This window comes from Euleptes europaea, chromosome 18, assembly GCF_029931775.1.
Source record: "Euleptes europaea isolate rEulEur1 chromosome 18, rEulEur1.hap1, whole genome shotgun sequence".
Classification (NCBI taxonomy): domain Eukaryota; kingdom Metazoa; phylum Chordata; class Lepidosauria; order Squamata; family Sphaerodactylidae; genus Euleptes; species Euleptes europaea.
The window spans coordinates 18,436,799-18,462,474 of NC_079329.1; the positions used below are offsets into that span (position 1 = coordinate 18,436,799).

General features: G+C 39.4%; 4 protein-coding genes across 4 annotated transcripts; 1 reads left to right on the forward strand and 3 right to left on the reverse strand.

Annotated features, from left to right (window-relative positions):
* Nucleotides 1–3,013: 3,013 nt before the first annotated feature.
* Nucleotides 3,014–3,955, reverse strand: LOC130490649 (olfactory receptor 2G3-like). The gene has a single exon (XM_056864462.1). It carries the CDS (start codon nt 3,953–3,955, stop codon nt 3,014–3,016), a length of 942 nt encoding a protein of 313 aa, XP_056720440.1.
* Nucleotides 3,956–8,573: 4,618 nt separating this feature from the next.
* Nucleotides 8,574–9,521, reverse strand: LOC130490650 (olfactory receptor 6M1-like). Its single transcript, XM_056864463.1, has one exon. The coding sequence runs from the start codon at nt 9,519–9,521 to the stop codon at nt 8,574–8,576; it is 948 nt and encodes a 315-aa protein (XP_056720441.1).
* Nucleotides 9,522–14,818: 5,297 nt separating this feature from the next.
* LOC130490651 (olfactory receptor 6M1-like) lies at nt 14,819–15,766 on the reverse strand. Its single transcript, XM_056864464.1, has one exon. It carries the CDS (start codon nt 15,764–15,766, stop codon nt 14,819–14,821), a length of 948 nt encoding a protein of 315 aa, XP_056720442.1.
* Nucleotides 15,767–24,495: 8,729 nt separating this feature from the next.
* Nucleotides 24,496–25,431, forward strand: LOC130490652 (olfactory receptor 6M1-like). Its single transcript, XM_056864465.1, has one exon. It carries the CDS (start codon nt 24,598–24,600, stop codon nt 25,429–25,431), a length of 834 nt encoding a protein of 277 aa, XP_056720443.1. The 5' UTR covers nt 24,496–24,597.
* The last annotated feature ends 245 nt before the right edge of the window (nt 25,432–25,676 follow it).

Genomic DNA, 25,676 nt, shown 5'->3' on the forward strand with positions numbered 1-25,676 from the left:
TGAGGTTTGTTACTGTCATTCATTAATATTTTCCAAAAAATCTGTCATATTATTCAAGGATCCTTGCCAGGTTCTGCAAGCAGGTTTGGGGATACCTCAACCCTCCCTTCTTGCTTCTGCATATGTAGGAAAACCTGACAGGTTATCTTCTGAGGAGCTGCCACTTATCTGAACTTGGAATCAGTAGAGTTGATAAATCTAGGCTATTTGTGAATTATCATTTCTTGAAAGCACTCAAGGGTGTTTCCTCAAAACATCTAACCATCCTTTGAGAATCAATTAAAGCTTTACTGGCCAGAATCTGAGACATAAGAGAAGAAGGCAGCAAAATGCTCAATAATTATTATTGCTCTGCTGCGTTTAACAAACCACCACAGCATGTTGCTGCTGTTGCTACCACAGCTGAGGTAGGATTCAAACCTGGGTCTCCTTGCTCTGAGTCAGACACCCTAACCACTACACCACACTGGATGTGATAGCCCAGGAAGGTCCTTAACCCTCTTTCTTTTTAATGGAGGAAATCCATTCTGTCACCCTTGTCTGGGCTGCCTTTCTCCCATGGGTACTTAAAAGGCCTTCTCAGATGTGACACCAAAATTTGGAACTCACTCCCCAGGGCGATTCATCTGTCTACGTCTGTTTTATGCCAACAGATGAAGACTTCTTTGTTTCATTTGGCATTAGGGTTGCCTAGTCCCTCTTTGCCACCAGTGAGAGATTTTTGAGGTGGAGCCTGAGGAAGGTGGGGTTTCAGGTGTGTGTGGGGGCTTCAATGCCATAGAGTCCAATTGCCAAAGAGGCCATTTTCTCCGGGTGAATGGATTTCTATCAGCTGGAGATCAGTTGTAATAGCAGGAGATCTCCAGGTAGTACCTGGAGGCTGGCAACCCTATTTGGCACACTCCCAGTAAACTCTTATTGATCCTCCTCTCTGGCTGTGTTTGTTGTTTGTATGTTGTATGTGTGTTGCCCCAGTACCCAAAAAAGACATGAGATGGCAACATGGGTTTAACTAGTTTATTTAAAACAGCTGATCTATGTCATCAGTTAACTATGATAGTTGCACTAGGCAGCCTAGCCAGGGCTTACTTTTTATTTTTGGCAACTTCACCCTGGCTCCAAACTCGACCAGTGGCTGCCGCCAGCCTTTTTTGTCATTACCCACGGATACTATGTGAAAAGGTTCCCAGTCCCAGCCCCCTTCCCTGATGTGCCATGAAGCCATTACCAGGTTCAGAAAAATGTTGTTGAACACCTGCCAGAGAAGAAGAGTAGAAGAAGAGTTTGTTTTTATACACAGTTTTTTCCCAACCATAAGGAGTCTCAAAGGGGCTTACAATCGCCTTTCCTTCCCCACCCCACAACAGGCATCTTGTAAGGTTGGTGGGGCTGAGAGAATTCTGAGAGAACTGTGACTAGTCCAAGGTCATCCAGCAGGCTTCATGGGGAGGAGCGGGGAGTCAAACCCAATTCTCCAGGTTAGTCTGCTGTTCTTAATCAATATACCACGCTGGCTCTCAACCAGAGACAACTATAGCTTCTAAAGCAAAAAGCAGGGGGAGGGGGAGGGTTTCTGGGGATTGAGAGGACCAAGGTTTCCCTGCACCCTTCATTTTTTTGCCAGTGCAACTCCCACTAACATCCTGAAGCTGTTAACCAATCTTGAGGAGACTACCTTTATTTTCTGAGGATTTATTCTTTTTTTTTAATGGATTTTTTGGGGGTACAGAATAAAACTGGGACAGGAAGGGAGGGGAAAAATAAAATGGGAATGTATCCCTGTGACAAACCACCACATCTAATAATTAACTCATTAGCACATTACATTTAAAAAATTCTTTACACTTTTTACCTAAAATCAATATACATATTATCCTCAGCAATTTCTATTTGTCTCTACTATTGATCTCTATATTTTTCATTATCTACTGTTACAAAGTTTTATAATATTACACTCCGTACTATACCAAACTGAGCTATGACCAAATTACATTGAGTTCCGCTATCAACTTTTTATTTATTTAAATTCTGGATAGCAAGTGGTCTTGGTTTTAGTTATCATTTGTTCAAACTCTGTTAAGTGTCTCATATTTCCTTTTATGTAGCAATCAGTTTTCAAACTATGAACTATTTTGTGGTAAGTAAACCATGGAATTTCTTGACTCCCAGCTTGTAGTTCTTGTTTGGTTTACACTGTTCCTTCTGTAGTGATAAGATCTTGATAAAGAAGAAAGTCAATGTTTTTCCTTGTTGCAAAACCGAGATATGCTTCTGTTGGAGACATTATTCTTGGAGGGGAAGGGCTCAAAATTCTTTTTAAATTATCCCATATTGTCTTCAGATGATCTCTTATATCAGTGTCGAAGACTTTTAATTCCGGGTTTTTAAAATCTCCAGTTTTCCATAACAGATAGTGTAGTCCTTTCTCCAATCCAATTTTTTCCAGTCTTATCTTACGGTCTTCTGGTCGTAGTATCCAATCTGTCAGAGTCACCAATGCGGCTGCTTGATGGTACAGCTTGAAATTTGAGACTGCCAATCCACCTCTTTCTTTCTCATCTTGCAAAACTGTGAATCAAATTCTTGGTTTTTTCCCCATTCCAAATGAATTTGTTTGTCTTTTGTTGCCATTTCTGTATGTTATCAGATTTAATAGAAATGGGGAGCGTCAAGAAGAGAAAGTTCAATTTGAGTAGGACATTCATCTTCACAACTGCAATTTGACCCAATAGCGATAATTTCAGTCTGTTCCACCTTTCAAAATCTTTCTCGATTTTCCCCCGTACAGCTTTGTAGTTCTGAGGATTTATTCTTGGCACAGATGAACAGACAAGCAGACGGATAGATTTTTTTAATATTATAGATAAACACTCTGTATCCCAGCTGCTTCTTAGATGTAAGCGCATAACTCAAGATACTGTGCAATAAGATGATTTTGAGCTGTTGACAATTGAATGCATATTGGAAACACCAAGCTGATGGAAAATGCACCTCCAGTCTTACTAGTCAATTACTAGAGAGCTTTGGGCAACTTATTCCTTCCAAAGGCCCTCATTAAGGACTCCTTGACTTCATTATTCCTGAAACTGTATATAATGGGGTTCAGCATCGGATTGATGACAGCATAAAATACAGAAACCCACTTGTCTTTCTCTGGCGAGTAACTCGATTTGGGCCTCATGTACATAAACATGCCAGTACCATAATAAATGGTCACTACTGTTAGATGAGAAGAGCAAGTGGAAAAGGCTTTGTGCCTGCCCCCTGCAGTGCGGATTCTGATGACAGCCCGGATAATGTGGCCGTAGGACACAAGGACCAAGATGAAAGGCAGCATTAATGTGCTGATACCTGACAGTAACATTAAGAGCTCATTCAAGGAGGTGTCAGAGCAGATCATATGCAGTAGAACGGGAGCTTCACAGAAAACGTGGTCAATGATATATGGTCCACAAAGAGGAGGCAGGCTTAATTTGAGTGGGACTACAGAAACTAGAAAACTCAGCGTCCAAGATGCTGCTGCAATCCTCCCACAGACATGGTGGTTCATTATAATGGTGTAGCGCAAGGGGTGACAGACAGCCACATAGCGATCCAAAGCCATCACAGCCAGAAGGACACATTCTGCTGCTCCCATAAAGGCAGAGATGTAAGTTTGCACCATGCACAGTAGGTAGGATATGGTTTTCTTAACAGATATGAGATTGGACAACATTTTGGGGACCACCGCAGTTGTGTAGCAAAGATTCAAAAAAGCCAGGTGCCTAAGGAAAAAATACATGGGGGTGTGTAAGTGGGGATCTGCTGTGGCTAGGACAATGACACCAAAGTTACCAAAGAGGGTTGCCATATATATGAAACTGAACAGCACAAAGAGTAATGGTTCCATTCTGGGATGATTAGAAAAACCCATCAGTACGAATTCCAAAACTTCTGTTTCATTCTCATGTCTCATTATGTCCTGTCGAATCTACCTAAGAAGAAAAACATAAGATAATGCCCCAAAATAGCTATACTGTAGTGTCTGAGATATAAAAAAAGGCATTAGAGACAATAATGGTCACATCAAGGCTTCTCCTAAAGAGAGCCAGCGTGATGTAGTGGTTAAGAGCTGTGGACTCTAATCTGGGGAACCTGTGCCATCCCAGCCTGGCAGCGTAAGCATAAACAAAGCATTAGCTATTTTCTATGGCATCTTGACACCCTTGTTTTCCCCACTCCTCCACATGAGCGGTGGACTCTAATCTGGAGAGCTGGGTTTGTTTCCCCTCTCCTCCACATGAAGCCTGCTGGATGACCTTGGGCTAGTCCCAGTTCTCTCAGACCTCTCTCAGCCTCACCTACCTTGCAAGGTGTCTGTCGTGGGGAGGGAGATGCTTTGAGACTCCTTAAAGGTAGAGAAAAGCGGGCATAAAAACCAACTCTTCTTCTTCTAAAGTTCTAAATAGAAATGGACTGGGAAATAAAATAGCCCTTGATCAAACCAGAATGAGTGGTCCTTGTGGCTCTATAAACCAGGGCTGCAGGGACCACTGAGTCCATCAGCTCCAGAAGTGGGCCTTTGCTCATCAATTGCTTCCTCTTTGACCCTGGTGGTCCCTTCCAACTCTATGATTCTATGAAACTGACAGCAGTACAGGAGACAATGGATGAACTAAGACTGATTACTATTGGGGTTTTTATTTTATTTTAAAAGATTTTATTTTTGTTAATTAAAATAAAAATAGACACAGAGACATAAAAACGAAACATAGAACCAAAGAAACATAGAATATAATACTGTTTCCTCAAAATAAATAGAAAAGAAAAAATATACATATAATAAGCAATAAATGGTAATAACAATAATAGTGAACAGTAAATGGTGACCTAATAATAAATATTGAGTGGCAATAACAATAATAGTAAATCTAAGAATACATTTCTAAAAAATAATTTGCTGATATTGGAAAATAAATCCATATATAATTGTCATCTTCCTGGTATTCATTCGAATGTTTTTCTCTATTAAACAAATTTTAATACACAATAATAAAATCTAAGTATAGTACATGACATAAATGTCACTTCAGCTTCTTCTTCCTCCACTTCCCATTTCATGAGAATAGTATGAACAATATGCTTTCCGTCTATCTTGAAATTCAGTGGTTAAGGAGTTAAACCATTCTGCATAGAGTTGCACTCCTTTTGAAGGTTCCCTCCCTGGAGGTGCTATTAGATCTAAAGGTACAGAAGGAGGCTCAGTATTTTCTGTGACATTGCCCAATTTCAGTTGGTGTGCAAACTACAATCTTTCTAGGAGAAGTGCAATTTGCTCATGCTTACCTGTTCTCTCTCCACATCCAGGTGACTGGACTATTGGGCTGTGCACAGGGACGCCAATGAGAGTACATCTTGCCAGTGCTAAAGGGACAGCACTTGTTTTCTAATTGATTCCACATATTACTACTTATGCTGGTTATTACCTTTAAAACCATGAATGGTTGGGACCAGGATACCTGAAAATAGATCTCTTCCCAGTTAACTGTCTTTCAATCAAAATCTTTATCAGAAGTCCTGCTCAGTATTTTTGCATCTCCAGAGTCTAGGTTTCTGTCTGCCAGAGACAGACTTCTCAGTTGTGTCACCTTTCTTATGTTACTCCTTTGTTACACTGGCTCACCTGGCACCTAGGGTGGTTGTGTGTGTGTGTGCGTGCTAAGTGTTGTCAAGTCACTTCCGACTCATGGCAACCCTATGAATCAGTGTCTTCCAAAATGTCCTATCTTTAACAGCCTTGATCAGGACTTGCAAACTGAGGACCGTGGCTTCCTTTATAGAGTCAATCCATCTCTTTATAGAGTCAATCCTAGGGTGGTTAGTTTGGTTATAGATGAGGACCATGCTTTGGGTAGATTCCCACCACTATGTTTCTGCCAATGCCTGATTTGAAATTCATAGGTTTTATGGGCTAGTTTGTTGGGATATTTGTGATTTTCAGGGTAGACTTCTGTTGGAAGTTTAAAATTAAAAACACACAGCATCTTTGGCCACTCCCAAAAGAACAACCCACTCTAGTTTTACTATCAGCCTAATCCATTGGGTTGGAGAAAATAATAGGTGGGAAATCATAATGATGAAGGGTTGGATGCATTGCTGCTGTCACACCATCTCATCTATGTGTAGATGCATGCTTAGAACAACATTTCCTAAACTCTAAACTACAGCAAATCATATTAAACAGTTCCTTGAGACCAAAGTGCTCATTCGTTAGTTTATCCAAAACCATATTTTAAGCAAATAAAAAGAACTAGACTGAATTTTGCAACCTACCTGTACACTGTCCATTTCTATGACACTTGAAGTCAGAGGAGGTAAAATAAAAAATAAAAAACCCTTCTGCATGATGGTTTTATTAATGTTCTAGTGAGGAGATCTCATGTGGCCAATTAAATAGACATCTCAAACTTGTACTTTACTTTCTTAATTCACAGAATAGAGGCCATACTGGAATGGAGAAAGTGGCAAGCAGAGTAGGCCCAAAGGTTTTTCCTGGGGCCAAACTAGACCTTTAAAATCAAATATGAGTGTCAGATGGGACTGAACCCCAATTCCAATGAGTGTATCAGAAAGAGTCAAAGTTCAGACCATTACATTTTACACTCCCGGTTTGGGTCAGGATTAGAGTTGCCAACTTCCAGGTGGTATCTGGAAAGCTCCAACTATTACCACTTATCTCAAGGCAACAGAGATCAGTTCATCTGGAGAAAACAGCCACTTTGGCAATTGGACTCTATGGCATTGAAGTCCCTCCCCTCTCCAAACCCCACTCTTCTGAGGCTCCACCCCCAAATATCCAGGTATTTCCCAATCTGGAGCTGGCAACTCTATGTTTCAGAGAGGTAGAATGCCCAGAACCTCATTAGGGCTTGGGGCTAGGGTACCCGAAGGACCATCTCCTCCCATACTATCCACCAGTTAATATCTACCTCTCAAGCCCTGTTCTTGGTGCCCCCACCTTCAGAGATGAGGTGGGTAGCTGCTAAAGACTGGGCATTTCTTTGGTGGCACCTTGTCTTTGGAAAGCCCTCCCCTTTGAGGCTCTCATGGCACCTACTTTACTTTCTTCTATGCACCCGGCCATTCACTTTACAGTGAACTGGAAGAGGGAGAGTTAGACCCAAAAACATATTCCTTAATAAAACCAGTGGAAATAACTTTTGGGCAGATTTCCGCATATGACTAGAGAGATAAGTTTATTGTAACTATGTGGTCATAAGAAGCATAAGATCAAAAGTCAAAGCTTAAGCATAAAATCCAAATAAACTGTGCAATTATAAAATACAAAAATGGCTAGTTGTGAACTAGTTTTATCTCTGATATCAAACAACCTGATCCAAGTGTTTAAAGAAAGAAAAAACCACACACAGAATAAACTTGATTCTGAATCTGTCAAAATTTATGTCTGCATAGATGGAAAAGAGGGAACCATACAAATTTCATGGTGCATTATGAAAAGTGTATCTTGAAAGAATGAAACATATGAGAAAAAAATGTCAAAATGTGATGCATTGCATTCTGACTCAGAGTTTCATGAGTCTATTTCTACATCAGTTATGCTCAATTTGAATTCTCTCTAGGAACCAGGAGGGAGGAAAAGCCATTTATTGAAAACAATTGAACAGATGTGTCTTTGTTCAATTAACACCCCACATTTGTATCATGTACTTTAAAAACAATGACACATGTCTGCTAAGTGAGGAGAATTCCACTGACAGAAGGAGATCTGCATTGTAGGAAGACTTCTCAGCAAAAATTAGTCATTGCACCCAACCCAAATTTTAATCAAATCATTTATATTCGGGGGGGGGGGGATCTTGGTAGTATCCTGCTCTTCTCCCATACCAGTTTTTAGTGGTCAAGACAACTGTAGAATATCACTCAACTCATAAATATTTCAACTGATATCACAATTGAGCTTTCCTGGGTGGGGCAGGTATACTGTAGAGAACAGTTTGTAATTAATGGACATTCAGAATAAGAGCAATCAGTAGGGTTCTTAGATCCACCAACTCTCATGGATTATCTCTCATGATTTTCTAATCTCCAAAGATATGACTTATCTAGGCTGGCGCAGAATGAGTGTCCAAACCCAAATTTAGCCTAGCATGTGCACTTGCTATCCTAATGTCAGTGAGGTCAGTTGCTGGATATGGACACTGAGGCAGGATTTTTATCTGAGAACTGAATATGGGGCTTGGAAAGCTGGAATTTGAATAAAAAAAAGATAGGGTTCTCATGATCCATCAAGGATGTAAAGCTAGGCTTCTAAAATTTAATTCTGAACTGCTCTCTGCAGTAGATGAATATTGCTAGCCATTCATAAGAGCCAATGTTGCACACTGTTCTTTCAGTGCCTGAAGTTGTTTCTTGGCAGTAAGCAGTACCAAGTAACTCACTTATCTAGCTCCTAGACTCATGCTATCACGTTCCCAGATAAAGCCCTTAAATCCAAGAAAGGTTTTTTAAGTCAAGTGTTTCAATCACTGTGAGGTTCAGAGCAAGAATTTTATTCTGAAATCATACTTAGGGAATCAGCCGTCCTTTATTTTTGAAGCTATTCTGCTTAGGATATCTCTAAACGCTTCTTTCATTTGTTCATTTCTCAGGCTGAAGATGAAAGGATTTAACAAGGGAGTCAAGATGCCTGAGAAAACAGCTAATGCTTTGTTCATGCCCATGGTGTCAGCCTGGGATGGTCTAACGTACACAAAAATTGAGATTCCGTAGCCCATGGAGACAACAGTGAAGTGAGAGGCACAGGTGGCAAAGGCCTTCTTCCTACCCTGAGCAGAAGGAATCTTAAGAATGGTTGTAATGATGTAGACATAAGAAGTAGCAGTGAATGAAAGGGACCCAAGCAGCAGAAGTAAAGAACCAACAAAGTCAATCAATTCAATAAGGCTTATGTCCGTACAGGCAAGATGTAGCAGAGGGGCACTGTCACAGAAGTAGTGGTTGATGACATTAGGTCCACAGTAAGGCAACCTCACCTTCAGCACTGTTGACAAGAACACAGACAGGAAACCACCGATCCAAGAGCCAATCACCAACTTGACACAAACAGTCCCAGTCATGAGTGTAGGGTACCTAAGTGGGTAACAGATGGCCATGTAGCGGTCAAAGGACATAGCGGCAAATAGGATGAACTCAGTGGAACCCATGAAGAAATAGAAGTATGATTGAGCAAAGCAACCAGCAAGTGAAATGCTTTTTCTCTTGGACAACAAATTGGCCAGCATTTTCGGCACCACACAGGTTGTCATGAGTATCTCGATGAAGGACAAATTGCTAAGGAAGAAATACATGGGGGAGTGGAGGCGAGAATCAATGCCGATGAGCACAATGATGAGGGCATTCCCAAGCACAGTCACTATATACACAAAAAGAAAAACCAGGAAAAGGACAATCTCCAAAGCAAGGTCATATACAAATCCAAGCAAAAAGATTTCAGTGATTGATGTCACGTTGCCTGTTTCCATGTTGTGGCACCTGGAATGTGTGAGGGAAATGAACAGTTATTAAAGGGGAAATGGGAAAGATATCAAAACTTGCAATCCTAAATACATTTTCTTCGGACTGGAATTAATAGCTACTTCACTTATCAGGTCAATTACATGTCATGCATCTATCTTAAACATTCATCAAGACCAGCCAAATATGCAATAAACTGTATTAGTTCCAATATAATGTTCTGGAGTAATGGATGCTAGCATTGTAATTCACAGTCTGATATATACAACCGCAGTAACCAAATTCCTTGTTAATTGTGTTAAATAAATGAATGCTTTACATTTGACATTGGGTTGGGTCCAAACAGCTTTTCTGATTCGTCCATTCATTCAACCAGCTTTTCTGCTTGTGAAAAACGAAGGTTTACTTTGAGTACCCTATGATAGGGAACACAGGTTGGCTAGCTGAACAAACTGTTTTTAAAAAGACAATGTTTTATTGAGAGGAAGAATTTTCTGTGAGGGAAATTATGAAGAGGGGAGACATAAATTCTCTACTAACTGATAGAATTTGCAGTTGCCACAAAAAGAAACAGGAATCTACTGGAACCTCATGATTAACAGAGTTTTATTTCAGCAAAAACTTTTAAGGACTAGAGCTCTGCTCTTCAGATGCAATGAGTGGATCCTCATTATGCAGACATTTATTTCTGAGGCATACATTAAAAAATCACCCTACTCAGAAACCTATAGACAAACATTTCAGCCCCCCCGAAAACTCTGTTGCTGATGTGAAAGTCACCATTCTTAATCAAAAGAACTTCAAAGGGATACTCCAGCATGAAATTCTTCCTCACTATGGCTGTTAACTAAAATCTAGAAACCGCCAACCATCCCCATCCAGTACAAGTGTTAACTAGCTTAACTAGTGAATAGTTTTTGTAGCTTTCCTGATTGGATTTGAATTTTATTTAAGGATATTTCACAGTGTACTTCCTAGTTTTCATAGCTTTTTGACCTGGACGTTTGCTTGGATCAGTCACATACTCTCAGCCTAATTTACTTCACAGAGGAGAGGAGAGGAGAATGGGGTGAGCTGCTTTGGGTCCCCATTGGGGATAACAGCAGAGTATAAATGAAGTAAATAGATAATAAATCAATCAATGAACAGTGAGGATCCACATATTACATCTGAAGAAGTGAGCTCTTGTCCATGAAAACTTACATCGAAATAAATTTTGTTTTCAGACTGCCAACAGACATGATCTGAGTTTGATACAGTGTTACTCAGCGACATCACTAGAAAGAACAGAGAATAAATGATGATCCAAGTGAATTAGAAGTTCAGAAATGCTTCTCCCCCCTATATCCTCATCTAAATATTCTGGATATTAATAAACCCTTTTAAAATCTCTGAAATGCTTCAGTTCGTAAATGAATAAACTAAGTATGTATGAGTACCCCCAAATGACATTTTGTATCAACATATTACCTTATTCATCTTCACTTTATTTTTTTTATGCAGGTGGAAGATAGCTTGAGAAATGCTGGGATTTTCCAAGCGCTTTTCTTCATATACTGTTTTCTCAAATAACGTATCTTGGTTATTTTGGGGCCCACTATTATAACTGTAGAACCGGAGGTGGTTCTCCATTGAAACTCCATACCCATAATTATCAAATATCAGGTTAATATCATTTCCAGCTCTAAACTTCAAAGAATAAAAGCAGTTAATTACAATTTAGATGTGCTCCCAATCCCAAATATAGATAATAATCTAACTCTACGAAAGTTGGAGCCCTTTTCCTCTTATAGGTTTGTATAAGTACTGGTGAATTTCACTGTTTCATTGTATAATTTCTCCTCTTAGAGGAATTTGCCAAAGGACCTGATTACACCCCTGGGAAAAAAAGATAACAAGGGAAGTGATTAACCTCATACTTTTATTCACAGTGAGTGATACAACCTATGCATACAGGAACACCTGTCTAGGAAGGAACCCCCCATAATCAAATCAAAAGGCAAAAAGAATCTTTTCTTTTATATATACTTTGGATTCCACCAAAAAGTTCTGTGGGCTGAAGGCAGCTATTTTAGCCAATCTCCCCCTCCCATGGCTGACAGCTGACTTCCCCCAACTACTGCCGTGAAGGCTTCATGTCCCCCCAGCAGTGTTCCAGGGGGAATTTTTTCACTGCAGCAGAGCTGGGAGTAGAAATGCCACACCCCACAGATGGAAACTCTTCCATCCATAGAAGCTTTGATTGGGATCTAAGCCGGTCTGCAATAAAAGTCAGAAACATTTAATCTCTCTCATCACTTTTTCATCTGTTCATTTTATAGCTATGAGAGAGAGAGAGAGAGAGAGAGAGAAAGAGAGTTAATCTATACTAGAGGGAACCCGCAACAACTTCTAGGAGGCATCTCATTTCCCTCTCCCCCACTTTTTCCTCTTTCCCTTTCCCGAAAGCCTCCATAGCCTCTCCTTTTTTCCAGCTTCCTTCAATCCTTCTAGGGTCACCAACCTCCAGGTGTGGCTTGTAGATCTCCTGGAATCACAACAGATCTCCCCACTACAGGGATCAGTTTCTGTTTTGGGTTGCCAGCTGCAGGTTGAAAAATTGCTGAAGATTTGGGGGGGGGGAGACTTGGGAGGACAACGTGAGGGGAGGGAAGCGACCTGCACATGGTATAATGCTATAGAGTCCACACTCCAAAGCAGTCATTTTCTCCAGGGGAAATGATTTCTGTCATCTGAAAAGCAGCTGTGATTCCAGGTTATTTCCAGTCCCCACCTGGACGTTGGCAATTCTAATTCCTTTGGAGGAAATGGCTGCTTTGGAAGGTGGAGTTGATGCCATTATACCCCTCTGAGGTCCCTCCCCTCCTCAAACCCCACCTTCCCCAGGCTCTACCCCCCAATTGCCAGGCATTTCCTAACCTAGTGCTGGCAGCCTTATCTCCTTCCCACCCAACAGCTAAGCTGCCTTTATCTGCCCCTATGTTTTAAGCTTTTCGTTACTTAAAGCTTCAGGCTCCCCTTTTATCATTTTAAGTTTTTTTTAAAAAAAAACCACTCAATGTATATATATATATATATATATATATATATATATATATATATATATATATATATATATATATATATATATATATATATATATATATATATATATATATATATATTAGATTTCATATTTTTTTGCAAACCTGGGATCTTTTTCACGTTTTTAGAAAGATCTGTCCTGCCCATTCACAGCTCCAATCACTGGATTTAAGTATCCAAAAATGTGGCTGACTTCACTATTAGAATATAAGATATTTCATACATGGTATATTTTATGTTTTTATCTGTTCACTTTATGCTTACTATATTAATCCCAGTTCTAGACAAAAATATCTGAGGAAATACCCACATGTTCAGATCAAAAGGCAGAGAGAACCATTTTATTCAAAATAAAAAATCCAAATTACTGTAGCTGAGATATATATCAATGGATAAATATTCACATAAAAATGACTGACGTTCTCTGAAGGAGTGTGTGTGTGTGTGTGTGTGTGTGTGACATTCTCATTTCGACTTGCCTGGACATCATTCCTCTCTTTCTTAACTTGATAGATGGTTAAAAAACAGAGGACCTTCTATAGCAGCACCAAATCTCTGCAATACTTTGTTGAAAAAGGCCCATCTCTGCTAGTGTCCTCCTATATACTAAAAATGCCCCTCTTAGGAGGGCTTTTATTGATTATGCCATTGACTACTAATCATTGGTTAGCCCTGTGGTTGTAATGTTCTCTGGAACTCTCTTCCCAGGGACACTCATCCATCCTTTTCTGTTGCTGGTGAAGCCTTTTTTTTTGTTGTGTGTGGCTTTTCTTTATTAATCTCTCCTACTTGCCCTGTGTTTTAATTGCTGCTTTTATATGTGAATGTTAGCTTTGCTTTCAATTGCTTTGATGAGTTTTTTGGGGTGAGAGTTTTAATGTGTTTTGTGTTTTTATGATATATGTGATATATGTTTTTAATCTTTTAGGCGCTGAAGAGGGCAAAAAGGTGGGGTATACATTTTGTAAATAAATAAATAATGCTAAAATCAGTGGGCTGGATCCAAGGATTTCCTCCACCAAGAAAAAGCCCCTGCTCACTGAAATGAGTCTTATTCTTTGTATCCTTATCCAAGTCTCCTGGCAATGCAGTAGAGGTCCTCAATCTCTGCCTGGCCGCTGTAGTAAAATGGCTTAGAGTAAAAAAATGGAAACTAAACCTTGAGAAGACAGAAATAATGTTAGTTGGGAAGGTAGTAGGGTTGCCAGGTCCCTCTTCGCCAATGGTAGGTTTGAGGAAGGGAGGGACTTCAATGCCATAGACTTCAATTGTCAAAGAAGCCATTTTCTCCAGGGGAACTGATCTGTATTGGCTGGAGATCAGTTGTAATAGCAGGAAATCTCCAGCCAGTACCTGGAGGTTGGTAACCTTAGAAGGTAGAGACCATGAAGGACATTGTGCTCCCAACTTTTGATAGATTTCAGCTGATCCTTGGTGACTCGATTAAGAGCCCTGAGGTTATAGTGGACCCAAATCATTCATATTTGAAAATTGTTTTTTTTCATGTTGGTTTCCTTCCATTCTTTCATACACATTTTTAACTGTCAAGAATATAATTTTTCATAAATATTTATACCAATATCACAATCATGTTTTTTAGGGTGGTAGTGAGGTGGGGTGGGAAAACTGTAGAGTACAGTTTGGAATTCATAGAAATTATAAAATCCTGAATAAGAGCTATTGATGGGGTCCTTAGATCCACCAACTCTCATGGATTATCTCTCACGATTTTCAAACCTCCAAACATATGACATATCTAGGCTGGTGCAGAGTGAGTGTCCAAACCCAAATTTAGCTTAGCATGTACATTTGCTATCCCAATGTCTCTGAGATCAGTTGCTGGATATGGACAAGGACAGGATTTTTATCTGAGCACTGAATATGGAGCTGGGAAAGTTGGAATCTGAAGTGGAAAAAAGATGATCCATCAAGGATGTAAGGCTAGGCTTCTAAAATTTTATGCTAGACCTTCACTGCAGTAGACTAACATTGCTAGCCATTCATAAGAACCAATATTGCACATGGTTCTTTCTATGCCTGAAGTTTTTTTCTTGGCAGTAAGCAGTACCAAGTAACTTACTTATCTAGCTCCCAGCCACAGTGAAGTTCCCAGACCAATACCTTATATCCCAGAAAGTTTTTTTTATTGAGTTAAATATTTCAAAGGACTATGTTGACACTGTGAGGTACAGAGTAAGAAATTTATTCTGAATTTAGGGAATCAGCTATATTTTATTTTTGAAGTTATTCTGCTTAGGATATCTCTCAGTGCCTCTTTCATTTGTTCATTTCTCAGACTGAAGATGAAAGGATTTAACAAGGGAGTCAAGATGCTAGAAAAAACAGCTAATGCTTTGTTCATGCTCATGGTGTCAGTCTGGGATGGTCTGACATACACAAAAATTGAGATTCCGTAGCCCATGGAGACAACAGTGAAGTGAGAGGCACAGGTGGCAAAGGCCTTCTTCCTACCCTGAGCAGAAGGAATCTTAAGAATGGTTGTAATGATGTAGACATAAGAAGTAGCAGTGAATGAAAGGGACCCAAGCAGCAGAAGTAAAGAACCAACAAAGTCAATCAATTCAATAAGGCTTATGTCTGCACAGGCAAGATGTAGGAAAGGGGCACTGTCACAGAAGAAGTGGTTGATGACATTAGGTCCACAATAAGGCAATCTCACCTTTAGTACTATTGACAAGAACACAGACAGGAAACCACCGATCCAAGAGCCAATCACCATCTTGACACAAACAGTCCCAGTCATGAGGGTAGGATACCTAAGTGGGTAACAGATGGCCATGTAGCGGTCAAAGGACATAGCGGCAAATAGGATGAACTCAGTGGAACCCATGAAGAAATAGAAGTATAACTGAGCAAAGCAACCACCCAGTGAAATGGTTTTTCTCGTGGACAAGAAATTGGCCAGCATTTTCGGCACTATGCAGGTTGTCATGAGTATCTCGATGAAGGACAAATTGCTGAGGAAGAAATACATGGGGGAGTGGAGGCGAGAATCAATGCTGATGAGTACAATGATGAGGGCATTCCCAAGCACGGTCACTATATACACAAAAAGAAAAACCAGGAAAAGGACAATCTCCAAAGCAGGGTCATATATAAATCCAAGCAAAAGGATTTCAGTGATTGATGTCATGTTGCCCATTTCCATGTTGTGGCATCTGGAATGTATGAGGGAAATGAACAGTTATTAAAGGTGAAATGGGAAAGCTATTCAAACTTGCAATCTTAAATACATTTTCTTAGGGCTGGAGTGAATAGCTACTTTACCAATCAAGTCAATTACATGTAATGCATGTATCTTAAACATTCATCAAGACCAGGCAAATATGCAATAATATTCCAATATAATATTTTGGAGTAATTCCCAGTCTGAAAAATACAATACAACTGCAGTAACCATATCCCTTGTTAATTGTGTTAAATAAAGGCATGATTTACATTTGACTTTTGGTTGGATCCAACCAGCTTTTCTGCTTGTAAAAAAAAGAGGGGTTTATTTTGAGTACCCAGACTGATTATGATAGGAAACACAAGACCTGCATGGACAAAACTGTACAGCGTGAGGCCTGTAGTAAGGGGAGGAATTGGACAAGATGGAGTGAAAAGGCTGGCTGGATCTAACCCCTTGTAGGAATTGCTACATATTTCTCTATTTCCTGTTTTTTTGTAAATGAGAGAAGAAAATCAAAGAGAAGAATGATAGACAAATGTTCTGAATAATACACCATAATAGCCTCCACTTTAACTGGTTGGCTCACTGAATGAACTGTTTATTAAAAGACAATTATTTATTGAGAAGAGGAATTTTCTGTGAGGAAATTATGGAGAGGGGAGACATAAATTCTCTACTAACTGATAAAATTTGCAGTTGCCACAAAAAGAAACAGGAATCTACTGGAACCTCAAGACTAACAGAGTTTTATTTCACCATAAGCTTTCAAGGACTAGAGCTCTGCCCTTCAGATGCAATGAATGGATCCTCATTATGCAGTCATTTATTTCTGAGGCATGCTTTAAAAATCAGCCTACTCAGAAACCAATAGATGAACATTTCAGTCTCCCCGAAACTCTGTTGCTGACGTGTAAGTCTCTATTCTTAATCAATTCTTAATGGACACTCCAGCTGTTGCCAGAAAAAGAAACAGGAATCTAGTGGAACCTCAAGACTAACAGAGTTTTATTTCATCAAATATTTTCAAGGACTAGAGCTCTGCTCTTCGGCTGCAATGAGTGCAGACATTTACTTGTGAGGCATGCATTAAAACTCACCCTATTCAGAAAGCAATAGACAAACATTTCAGTCTCCCAAAAAACTCTGTTGCTGATGTGAAAGTCACCATTCTTAATCAATCAATCAATCAATCATCACCTTTATTGGCATAAAAAGGAATAATCAGAACAGTCTAAATACATCCAGCATCAAGTTTAAAAATTTTCCAGTTAAGATACAAGCTCCCTAATGCTTATTGCATGTTGTACGAATTCTGCTACTCAATTGGTTAAGTCTGGGTTCTGGTTATCCAATAAAAACAATAATTTGTATTTATCAGACGACACCTTTTTTTTACTTAGCAAGAGTAATAAGAATTTGATCCGGATTTCTGCAAACAAGGGGCAATATAACAAAACATGAGTAACAGTTTCAACATGAGCATACTCACAAGGGCAGAGTCTGTTCATATATGGAACTTTACGATATCGCCTCTCTCTCTGCACTGAGGGCAAAAAATTAAACCTGGCCAGCACAAAAGCTCTTCGTTGATGCAGATTAGTTAATACGAAGCATCTGAAGAAGTGAGCTCTAGTCCATGAAAACATATGTTGAAATGAATTATGTAGCTTTTAGGCTGCCAACAGACATTATCTGAGTTTGATACAGTGTTACTCAGCGACACCACTAGAAAGAACAGAGAATAAATGGTGATTCAAGAGAATTAGAAGTTCAAAACAAATGCTTTTTTTCATATCCTCACCTAAATATTCTGGATATTCATAAATCCTTTTAAAATGGCTGAAACACTTCACTTAGTAAATGAATAATCTAAGCATGTGCTGTAAGTACCCCTAAATGACATTTTGTATCAACATATTACCTTATTCATCTTCACTTTATTTTCTTAATGCAGGTGGAAGATTGCTTGAGAAATTCTGGGACTTTCCAAGAGCATTTCTTCATATACTGTTTTCTGGAATACCATATCTCGGTTATTTTGGGGTCTGTTATTATTACTGTAGAACTTAAGGAAGTTTGCAATTGAAACTCCATACCCATAATTATCAAATATCAGGTTCATATCACTTCCAGCTCTAGATTTCAAAGAATAAAAGCCATTAATAGCAATTTAGATTTACTCCCCATCCAAAATATAGATAATAATCTAACTCTACAAAAGTTGTAGCCCTTTTCCTCTTATAGTTTTGTATAAGTACTGGTGAATTTCACTGTGTATAATTTCTCCTCTTAGAGGAATTTACCAAAGTACTGGTGAATTTCACTGTGTACAATTTCTCCTCTTAGAGGAATTTACCAAAGGACCTGACTACACCCCCGGGGGGGGGGGGGAAGATAACAAGGGAAGTGATTTAAATCATACTTTTATTCACAGTGAACAATACAACCTATGCATACAGAAACTCCATGAAGAACTAGGAAGAAATCCGCATAATCAGATCAAAAGGCAGAGAGCATATGTTTCTTTTGTATGTACCTTGGATCCCACCAAAAAGTCTGATGAGGTCAGGAAGACTCCCACTCTCCTGGCTTTCTGCAAACTATACAAAATTGAATTATTCAAGAGAGCTTTTCTGCTCAGGAAATAGAGTTGCATTGTACTAACTTATTCACAAAGTTACTTCTGTTGCTGATTTAATGGTTATCATTCTCCTTCAGATGAACTTCAGTGAACATTATGAAAATGCTGATTAAGAATGCATGAAATGCATTAACAAATTCCCCAGGCTTCAATAAAAACCTTGGTTTCCTCAGATGATGCCTCTGCAAGATCCACACCTTATAGGGGTTAATGTAGTCAGGTGCACCTTAATATAGCCTCAATACTGCCCTACTGAATTCATTGATAATATGTCTTACACTGTATATCCCTTAAGTAAATTTTGTATACTGTACCCTGCCTATCTGTCAACAGCTGGCAGATCTCAATCACTCTAAACTGATTGATTAATCATTGATGACTTCTTTTCTTACACTGGTCTCTCGCTGTAATTCTCCGTCTCCCTTTTCTGTTGCTTGAACCCTGGGGATAAATTTGGATGTGTCTTTGGACAGACACTCCTAAATATCTGAAGAAGTCAACTCTGACTCAAAAAAAGTATGCACTTTCAATCCACTTTCATTGCACTTTGCAGCTGGATTTGACGGTGTGAAACAACAAAATCCACTTGCAAATCCATCATTAAAGTGCATTGAAAGTATATTGAAAGTACATTATTCAGTGTGTGTGAAAGTGTTAGTCTTTAAGGTTCTCCTGGACTCCTTGTTTAACCTTAATACGTTAGGAATCAGTAGAGCAGAACAATGTAAATTTTGTCACCCAACGTTGGCTCACTAAAATCCTTTGGATCATTAAAGATTTTATTTCTCCTGGGAATTCCTTCTTCTCTTAATACTGAATATTACACTAGAAACTAACACAAATACTTTAAAAAGAACTTAATTATCAAGAGACTAATTAATACAATTCACATTTTGTATTAGAAGTGAGATGTTTATTTTCATTTGGGACCTAGTGATTCAGGGAATATGCTGTATGTTTGTTCACTTCATCTGTACTTCCTTCCCTTTTGACATTTTAAAGTATGTTTTAAGCAGCTTCTAGTACAGAAGTTATATTTTACTTGGTAACAATGAAATGAAGCAGAAAGTATGAACAAAACAGAGAAACGTCATTAGCACAGACACTTCTGTAGGAGAAAAATTTGCAAATACTTAGAAGAGATTGGAAAGGATTGTTGCTGATGGGACTTTGACTTTGTATGCAACCTTTAGATCAACTTTTCTAGTGTTTCTACATATAGAAGACCACTTTGGAAGAATGTTGAGACACATACATGAAATATTGGACTGAATCCTCCCAGCTTTTCAGCTCAATATCCATTGATTTCCCTCCTTACCACAGTGTTCATCCCACATGGTTTTGTCAACACAGGTCTCCTTATCCATGGCATAACCTGTGGGTTATGATGCTAAAAATCTGACTATAAAATTATGCTTAAAAATAAACCCTTCATTAAAATCCTTAGTAAACAGAAACATTCCAGCCTTGCACATCAACAACAGTGTAGGTGCTACGTGAGTTTCAGGGGAAGGGCCTTCCGCAAGCAAGGTGCCACCAATGAAAAAGCCCTGTCTCTAGTCACCACTAAGTTCACTTCTGATGACTCCCAGAGTAGGGCTTGTGAGGAGGCTCTAAGGTGGTGGGCTGAACAGTATGGGACGAGCCAGTCCTTCAGGTATCTTATTAGTAGGGTTGCCAGGTCCCTCTTCACTACCGGTGGGAGGTTTTGGGGGTGGAGCCTGAGGAGGGTGGGGAGGGACTTCAATGTCATAGAGTCAAATTGCCAAAGCAGCCATTTTCTCCAGGTGAACTGATCTCTATCAGCTGGAGATCTGTTGTAATAGCAGGAGATCTCTAGCTAGTACCTGGAGGTTGGCAACCCTACTTATTGTATGTGTGTGTGTTAACTGCCATCAAGTTGCTTCCGACTCATGGCGACCCTATGAATCAATCTCCTCCAAAATGTCCTATCTTTGACAGCCTTGCTCAGGTCTTGCAAATTGAGGGCTGTGGCTTCCTTTATTGAGTCTATCCGTTTCTTGTTGGGTCTTCCTCTTTTCCTGCTGCCCTCAACTTTTCCTAGCATGACTGTCTTTTCCAGTGATTCTTGGCTTCTCATAATGTGATCAAAATATGATAGTCTCAGGTTAGTTATTTTAGCTTCTAGGGTCAGTTCAGGCTTGATTTGATCTATAACTCTACTTATTAGGACCAAATTATTCCAAAACAATGAGCATACTTTTCAGTTCCCAAGAACTCTTCATCAGGCTAGATACTCAGTACAAAAATGCAAAGGAAGGGGAAATATTTCAGGATAGAGGGGCCCTTGTCCAGAGTTTGCAGTCTTCTGGGCTACTGGGACAGAGAAGTGGGTCTTGCTTTTAGATTTGTGTGTTTTACTAATATAGAAAACTTTTCAACAGAGTTCACCCAAACTGGTTTCTTAGGCTGAAAAGGTGTTACATATTTGGGAGGGGCGGGGGATCATGATGGGTATTAAAATTTTATATAATACATAAAATCAAATTACACTCATACATACAGCATATTCAAACTTCCAAGGGCATCGGTGTATATATTACCTTCTAATACACTCTATTTATATTTTACTAAAGATTAATTAATTGATAATCTATTCTAAACCCATTGTTATTATTCCGACTATAGACTGGCAAAACCAAAGTTATATTTAATCATTTAATCATTTAATCATTTCCTCGACTTACAAAATGATCACTATGTTTATTATTTGAGTTATTATCTTCCAGATAATCTCTGTGTTATTCTATATCTCCTCTAACGTTTCCAAACTGCTCTATTTATTACAATCATTTGATCTGTTGCTTATATACTGATATTCTAATCTACAAAATATTTTCCATTTATTCTGCATTACTAAATTAAAATTTCAATTTAACAATCATAATAAGGTGCCCATTTCTTCTGAAATTTCTCCATCGGCTTTCTTTTCAGTAAATTCGTTAATTTTGCCATCACTGCATATTCAGCCATTTTATCTTGCCATCTTCCCACATCTGGTATATGTTTTTGTTTCCACACTGAAGCCAGGACCACTCTTGCTGCTGTAGGCCAAACATTCTCTTGAACACTATGGAGTCTTTGGGGGTGGGTCCAATCAACTTCTCTTCTGGTGGAAAAGGGAAGAAAGAATAGTAGTAGGAAGAAAAGGAAGAAAGACATTGAGTGAAGAAGTTGGTTTGATCCCACCCTTTTAGTTGGTAACATACATTTAATCCACAGCTCAGCAAGACAATGGTCAAGTTACTAAGGATACAATGACTCCCAGCATGGAGAAGGTAATTTTATGTCTGAACAGTACAGACCTCATGATAAAGCCCGTAACGTTTCTATTTCAGTCCTCTATCCTCATCTCATTAACGTTTATCCCATTGACTCACTTCGGAAAATCTTGAAGTATCTTCAGAAAGTTTCTGTCACCCAAGAGGACCACCTATAATTCCATAGTAACAAGACCTCAGAGATATGATGGGAAAACATAAGCAGCAAAAATGCATATAGAAAACAGGCAAAAGGACTGCTGTTTTTGAAGGATTATGGTTGCTATCTTCCTTGATGCTGCAAAAACTAATCCTCATTCTGAAACTATCTATGACCACTGCTTTTTCTTGGTGAGTAACTCTATTGTAGGGAGGGGGGAACCCTGTTAGTTTCTGCCCTACTCACCTGGTATATGGATACCAGAGCAGAGCAGATTTTATGCTAAACAAGACATTGTTTGGCATCTGAGGTGTGTTGGAGTACAGGTTGCTCCTAATATTGATATGACATAACATCTCAGTTAACTCCTATGACTTTTCTCACATGGTAGTCACAGATTTCTATCACCATCTACTCTGTATCATTGAATGTTCAGAAACCAATGAAGGCATTCTGAATCCCAAGCTCATTGTCTGATTTGCGACTTTTACTTCAGCATGATTTGTTCATGTAATTCCATCCCATCACTTATGTGATAGAGACTCGCTATTTAATGCATTATTTATTTACTTTATTTATAGCCCGCCTTTCTCACTGAGACTCGAGGTGGACTCCATGTTATAAAACCATGTTTTGACTTTCAGGAGCTTGCCAGTAGTATTCTAGAAGTGAGAATCATATTAAAAACAACTTCTGCATTCCCCCCCCCTCCAGGGTTTCTTCCTTTACACAAACCAATAACAGAACTTGTTGGATTTAGTGGATGGAAGTAATGTTCGGTGAGTTATTTCCTCCGGAGCAGTAGTAAAAAACAACTACTACTACAGCTATAATGATGGAGCGTGGATGACTACAATACAGTGAGTAATTCTAAATTATCTATCTGTGTTCACCAGTACCAGTGAGGAGGACTTCCAGCTCAGTGATAGAACATGCTTGCACGTAAGAGGTTCTGTCCTTGGCATCCCCAGTGAAAAGGATCATGGTGAGCTGAGCAGGGAGAGGCCCTTGCCTCAGGCTTTGGAGACCTCAGGCAGGATGGTGCTGCTGCACTTGTCTTGTTTGTGGCTTCCTAGAGGCACCTGGTTGGCCACTGTGTGAACAGACTGCTGGACTTGATAGGCCTTGGTCTGATCCAGCAGGGCATATCTTATGTTCTTAATGTTTATGTTCTCCTTCCAGTCAGAGTAGATGATGCTGATGATAGACGAATGAACTACATCTTTATAAGCCTCATATGATCGTACGCGTTTCAAACAGCAGAAATACTAATTCAGTCCAGTTCTCTGTTAATGTGTGCGTAAGGTGCTGTCAAGTTGCAGCTGACTTATGGAGACCCCTTATGGGGTTCTCAAGGCAAGAGACTAACAGAGGTTGTTTTCCAGTACCTTCCTCTGCATAGCAACCCTGGTATTCCTTAGTTATTTCTCGTCCAAATACTAACCAGGGCTGACCCCGCATAGCTTCCAAGATCTGACAAGATCGGGCTAGACCATTCTGCCTTCCATGATGCATATTATAGTACAACAATATAGTTATATAACAAGATAAAGGTAGTCCCCTGTGCAAGCACCGGGTCATTACTGACATCACATCCCAACGTTTACTAGGCAGACTATGTTTACAGGGTGGTTTGCCATTGCCTTGATAGTGATATAACACTATTAAATTGCCGATTTAAAAAAAATCTACCAGGGAATCCTGGGGAGGGGCTGTGGCTCAGTGGTGGAGCTTCTGCTTTGCATGCAGAAGGTCTCAGGTTCAGTCCCTGGCATCTCCTGTTAAAATGATGAGGTGATGTGAAAGACCTCTACCCAAGACTCTAAAGAGCTGCTGCCAATCTGCATAGACAATACTGACTTTGATGGACTGATGGTCTGAGTCAGTATAAAGTAGCTTCATGTGTTCACGTGAGACCTGCTGTGTGGAATCCCTGTGACCACTGTTCTGTATTAGCAGCCTTAGCAGCAGCAAGGAAATCACACTAACCTGTCCTCATGTGTGAAATACTACAGGCTCTTTGGTGATCGACTGGGACACCCTTCTCTCTTTAACTGACCAAACCCTATGTGTTTAACTGCTGCCAAATGTTGTCTCTGAATGAACCCACTCATGTTGTTGGGTGGATATTACACTGTTATAATCATTCACCTCCTGGATTTTTTTGGGTGTGGGTATAAAAAAAACAAGAGATGAATATATCACAGCATCCAGTGATGTGTAGATCTTATCTCTGTCTTCACCGTATGCCTGATATAACAATGGAGGGTTACAGAGGTATCAAATTACTTGAACATAGATAAAAGTTCTCCCATGGTGGATCCAGCTTATTCAGATGCTGATCATGTGACAGTATCCTGAACATATTGGTTAAGCCAAAACAACTGGGAGAAAACTAATTTTGCCCTCATGAATTAAGATTGTGATACCAAGGATGTCATGGTCTCATCTGAATGGGATCAAATCAGGTTAAAATGGAGAACTGTTGTATAAGTAGGGTAGGAACAATACACTGCTTGACTAGTTATCCGTAAGACTGTGCACTGCAGCTTCCATTAAATTTAATAAGATTTTTTTAAACTCTCCAGATAAAGAGGTAAACATGATGAAACATGGAATAGGGAATTTGACGCCTGTGACTGAATTCGTCTTGGTTGGATTCCCCAATCCCTGGGAGATAGAGATTTTGATTTTTCTGTTGTTCTTCATTATTCTGGTAGCAACAATGATTGGGAATACCATCATCATAACCCTGATTATTACTGACTACCACCTACATTCTCCAATGTATTTCTTTCTCTGCAATTTGTCTTTCATTGAAATCCTTATTACTCTGACAGTAGTACCAAAAATAATGGAAAACTTCCTACTGGAAAAGAAGACCATCTCCTTCTATGGGTGCATCGCTCAGTCATACTTCTATTTCTTATTTGGCACCTCTGAATATGTTCTACTGGCTATGATGTCCTATGATCGATACATAGCTATATGCTACCCACTTAGATATAACACCATCATGAGTGGGAAGGAATGTGTTTGTTTTGTTGTAAGCTCTTGGATGAGTGGGTTCTTCTCCATTCTTGTTCCCACTGCGATGAAGCTGGGTTTGTCCTATTGTGGTCCCAATGTGATAAATCACTTTTTTTGTGACAGTGCCCCTTTGCTCCACTTAGCCTGTGCTGACATCCACCTAGTGGAGTTAATAGACTTCATTGTCTCCCTACCTGTGATTCTAGGTTCTCTTTTCTTGACTCTTATCTCTTATGTTTACATTATAAGCACCATTCTTTGTATCCCTACTGCTACAGGGAGGCAGAAGGGTTTCTCTACCTGTGCTTCCCACTTCACAGTGGTTACCATTGGTTATGGAACCTCCATCTTCATCTGTGTGAGACCCTCCCAAGCCAGCTCAATGAATCTGAACAAAATTGCTTCTCTTGTTACCACAGCAGTTACACCCATGCTTAATCCCATCATATTCACTTTTGGAAATCAGAAAGTCCAAGAGGCATTCAGGGATTCAATGAACAAGTGCATAGGGAGGAGACAAGCAGGTTGAATTGGGTTTACTTTTTAAATCCCTTTTCCCCTACCCTTGTGCTCCTTATTTTATCTTCACAATAACCCTGCAGCAAAGGTTAGGCAGAGAGATGGTGACTAGCCCAAAGTCATTCCATGAGTTGATGGCTCTCCAGCTTCCCCCATTCCATAATACAATTAACCTTGCCACTCTAAATTTATACGAAAATTGCACATTTCCTTCCTCCTCTTTTGCAAATATTAAATAATCTATGCATATGAAAA

Excerpts from the sequence above, each read along its gene's own strand:
- LOC130490649 (XM_056864462.1), bottom strand. The coding sequence starts at position 3,955 with ATGAGACATGAGAATGAAACAGAAGTTTTGGAATTCGTACTGATGGGT.
- LOC130490650 (XM_056864463.1), bottom strand. The coding sequence starts at position 9,521 with ATGGAAACAGGCAACGTGACATCAATCACTGAAATCTTTTTGCTTGGA.
- LOC130490651 (XM_056864464.1), bottom strand. The coding sequence starts at position 15,766 with ATGGAAATGGGCAACATGACATCAATCACTGAAATCCTTTTGCTTGGA.
- LOC130490652 (XM_056864465.1), top strand. The coding sequence starts at position 24,598 with ATGATTGGGAATACCATCATCATAACCCTGATTATTACTGACTACCAC.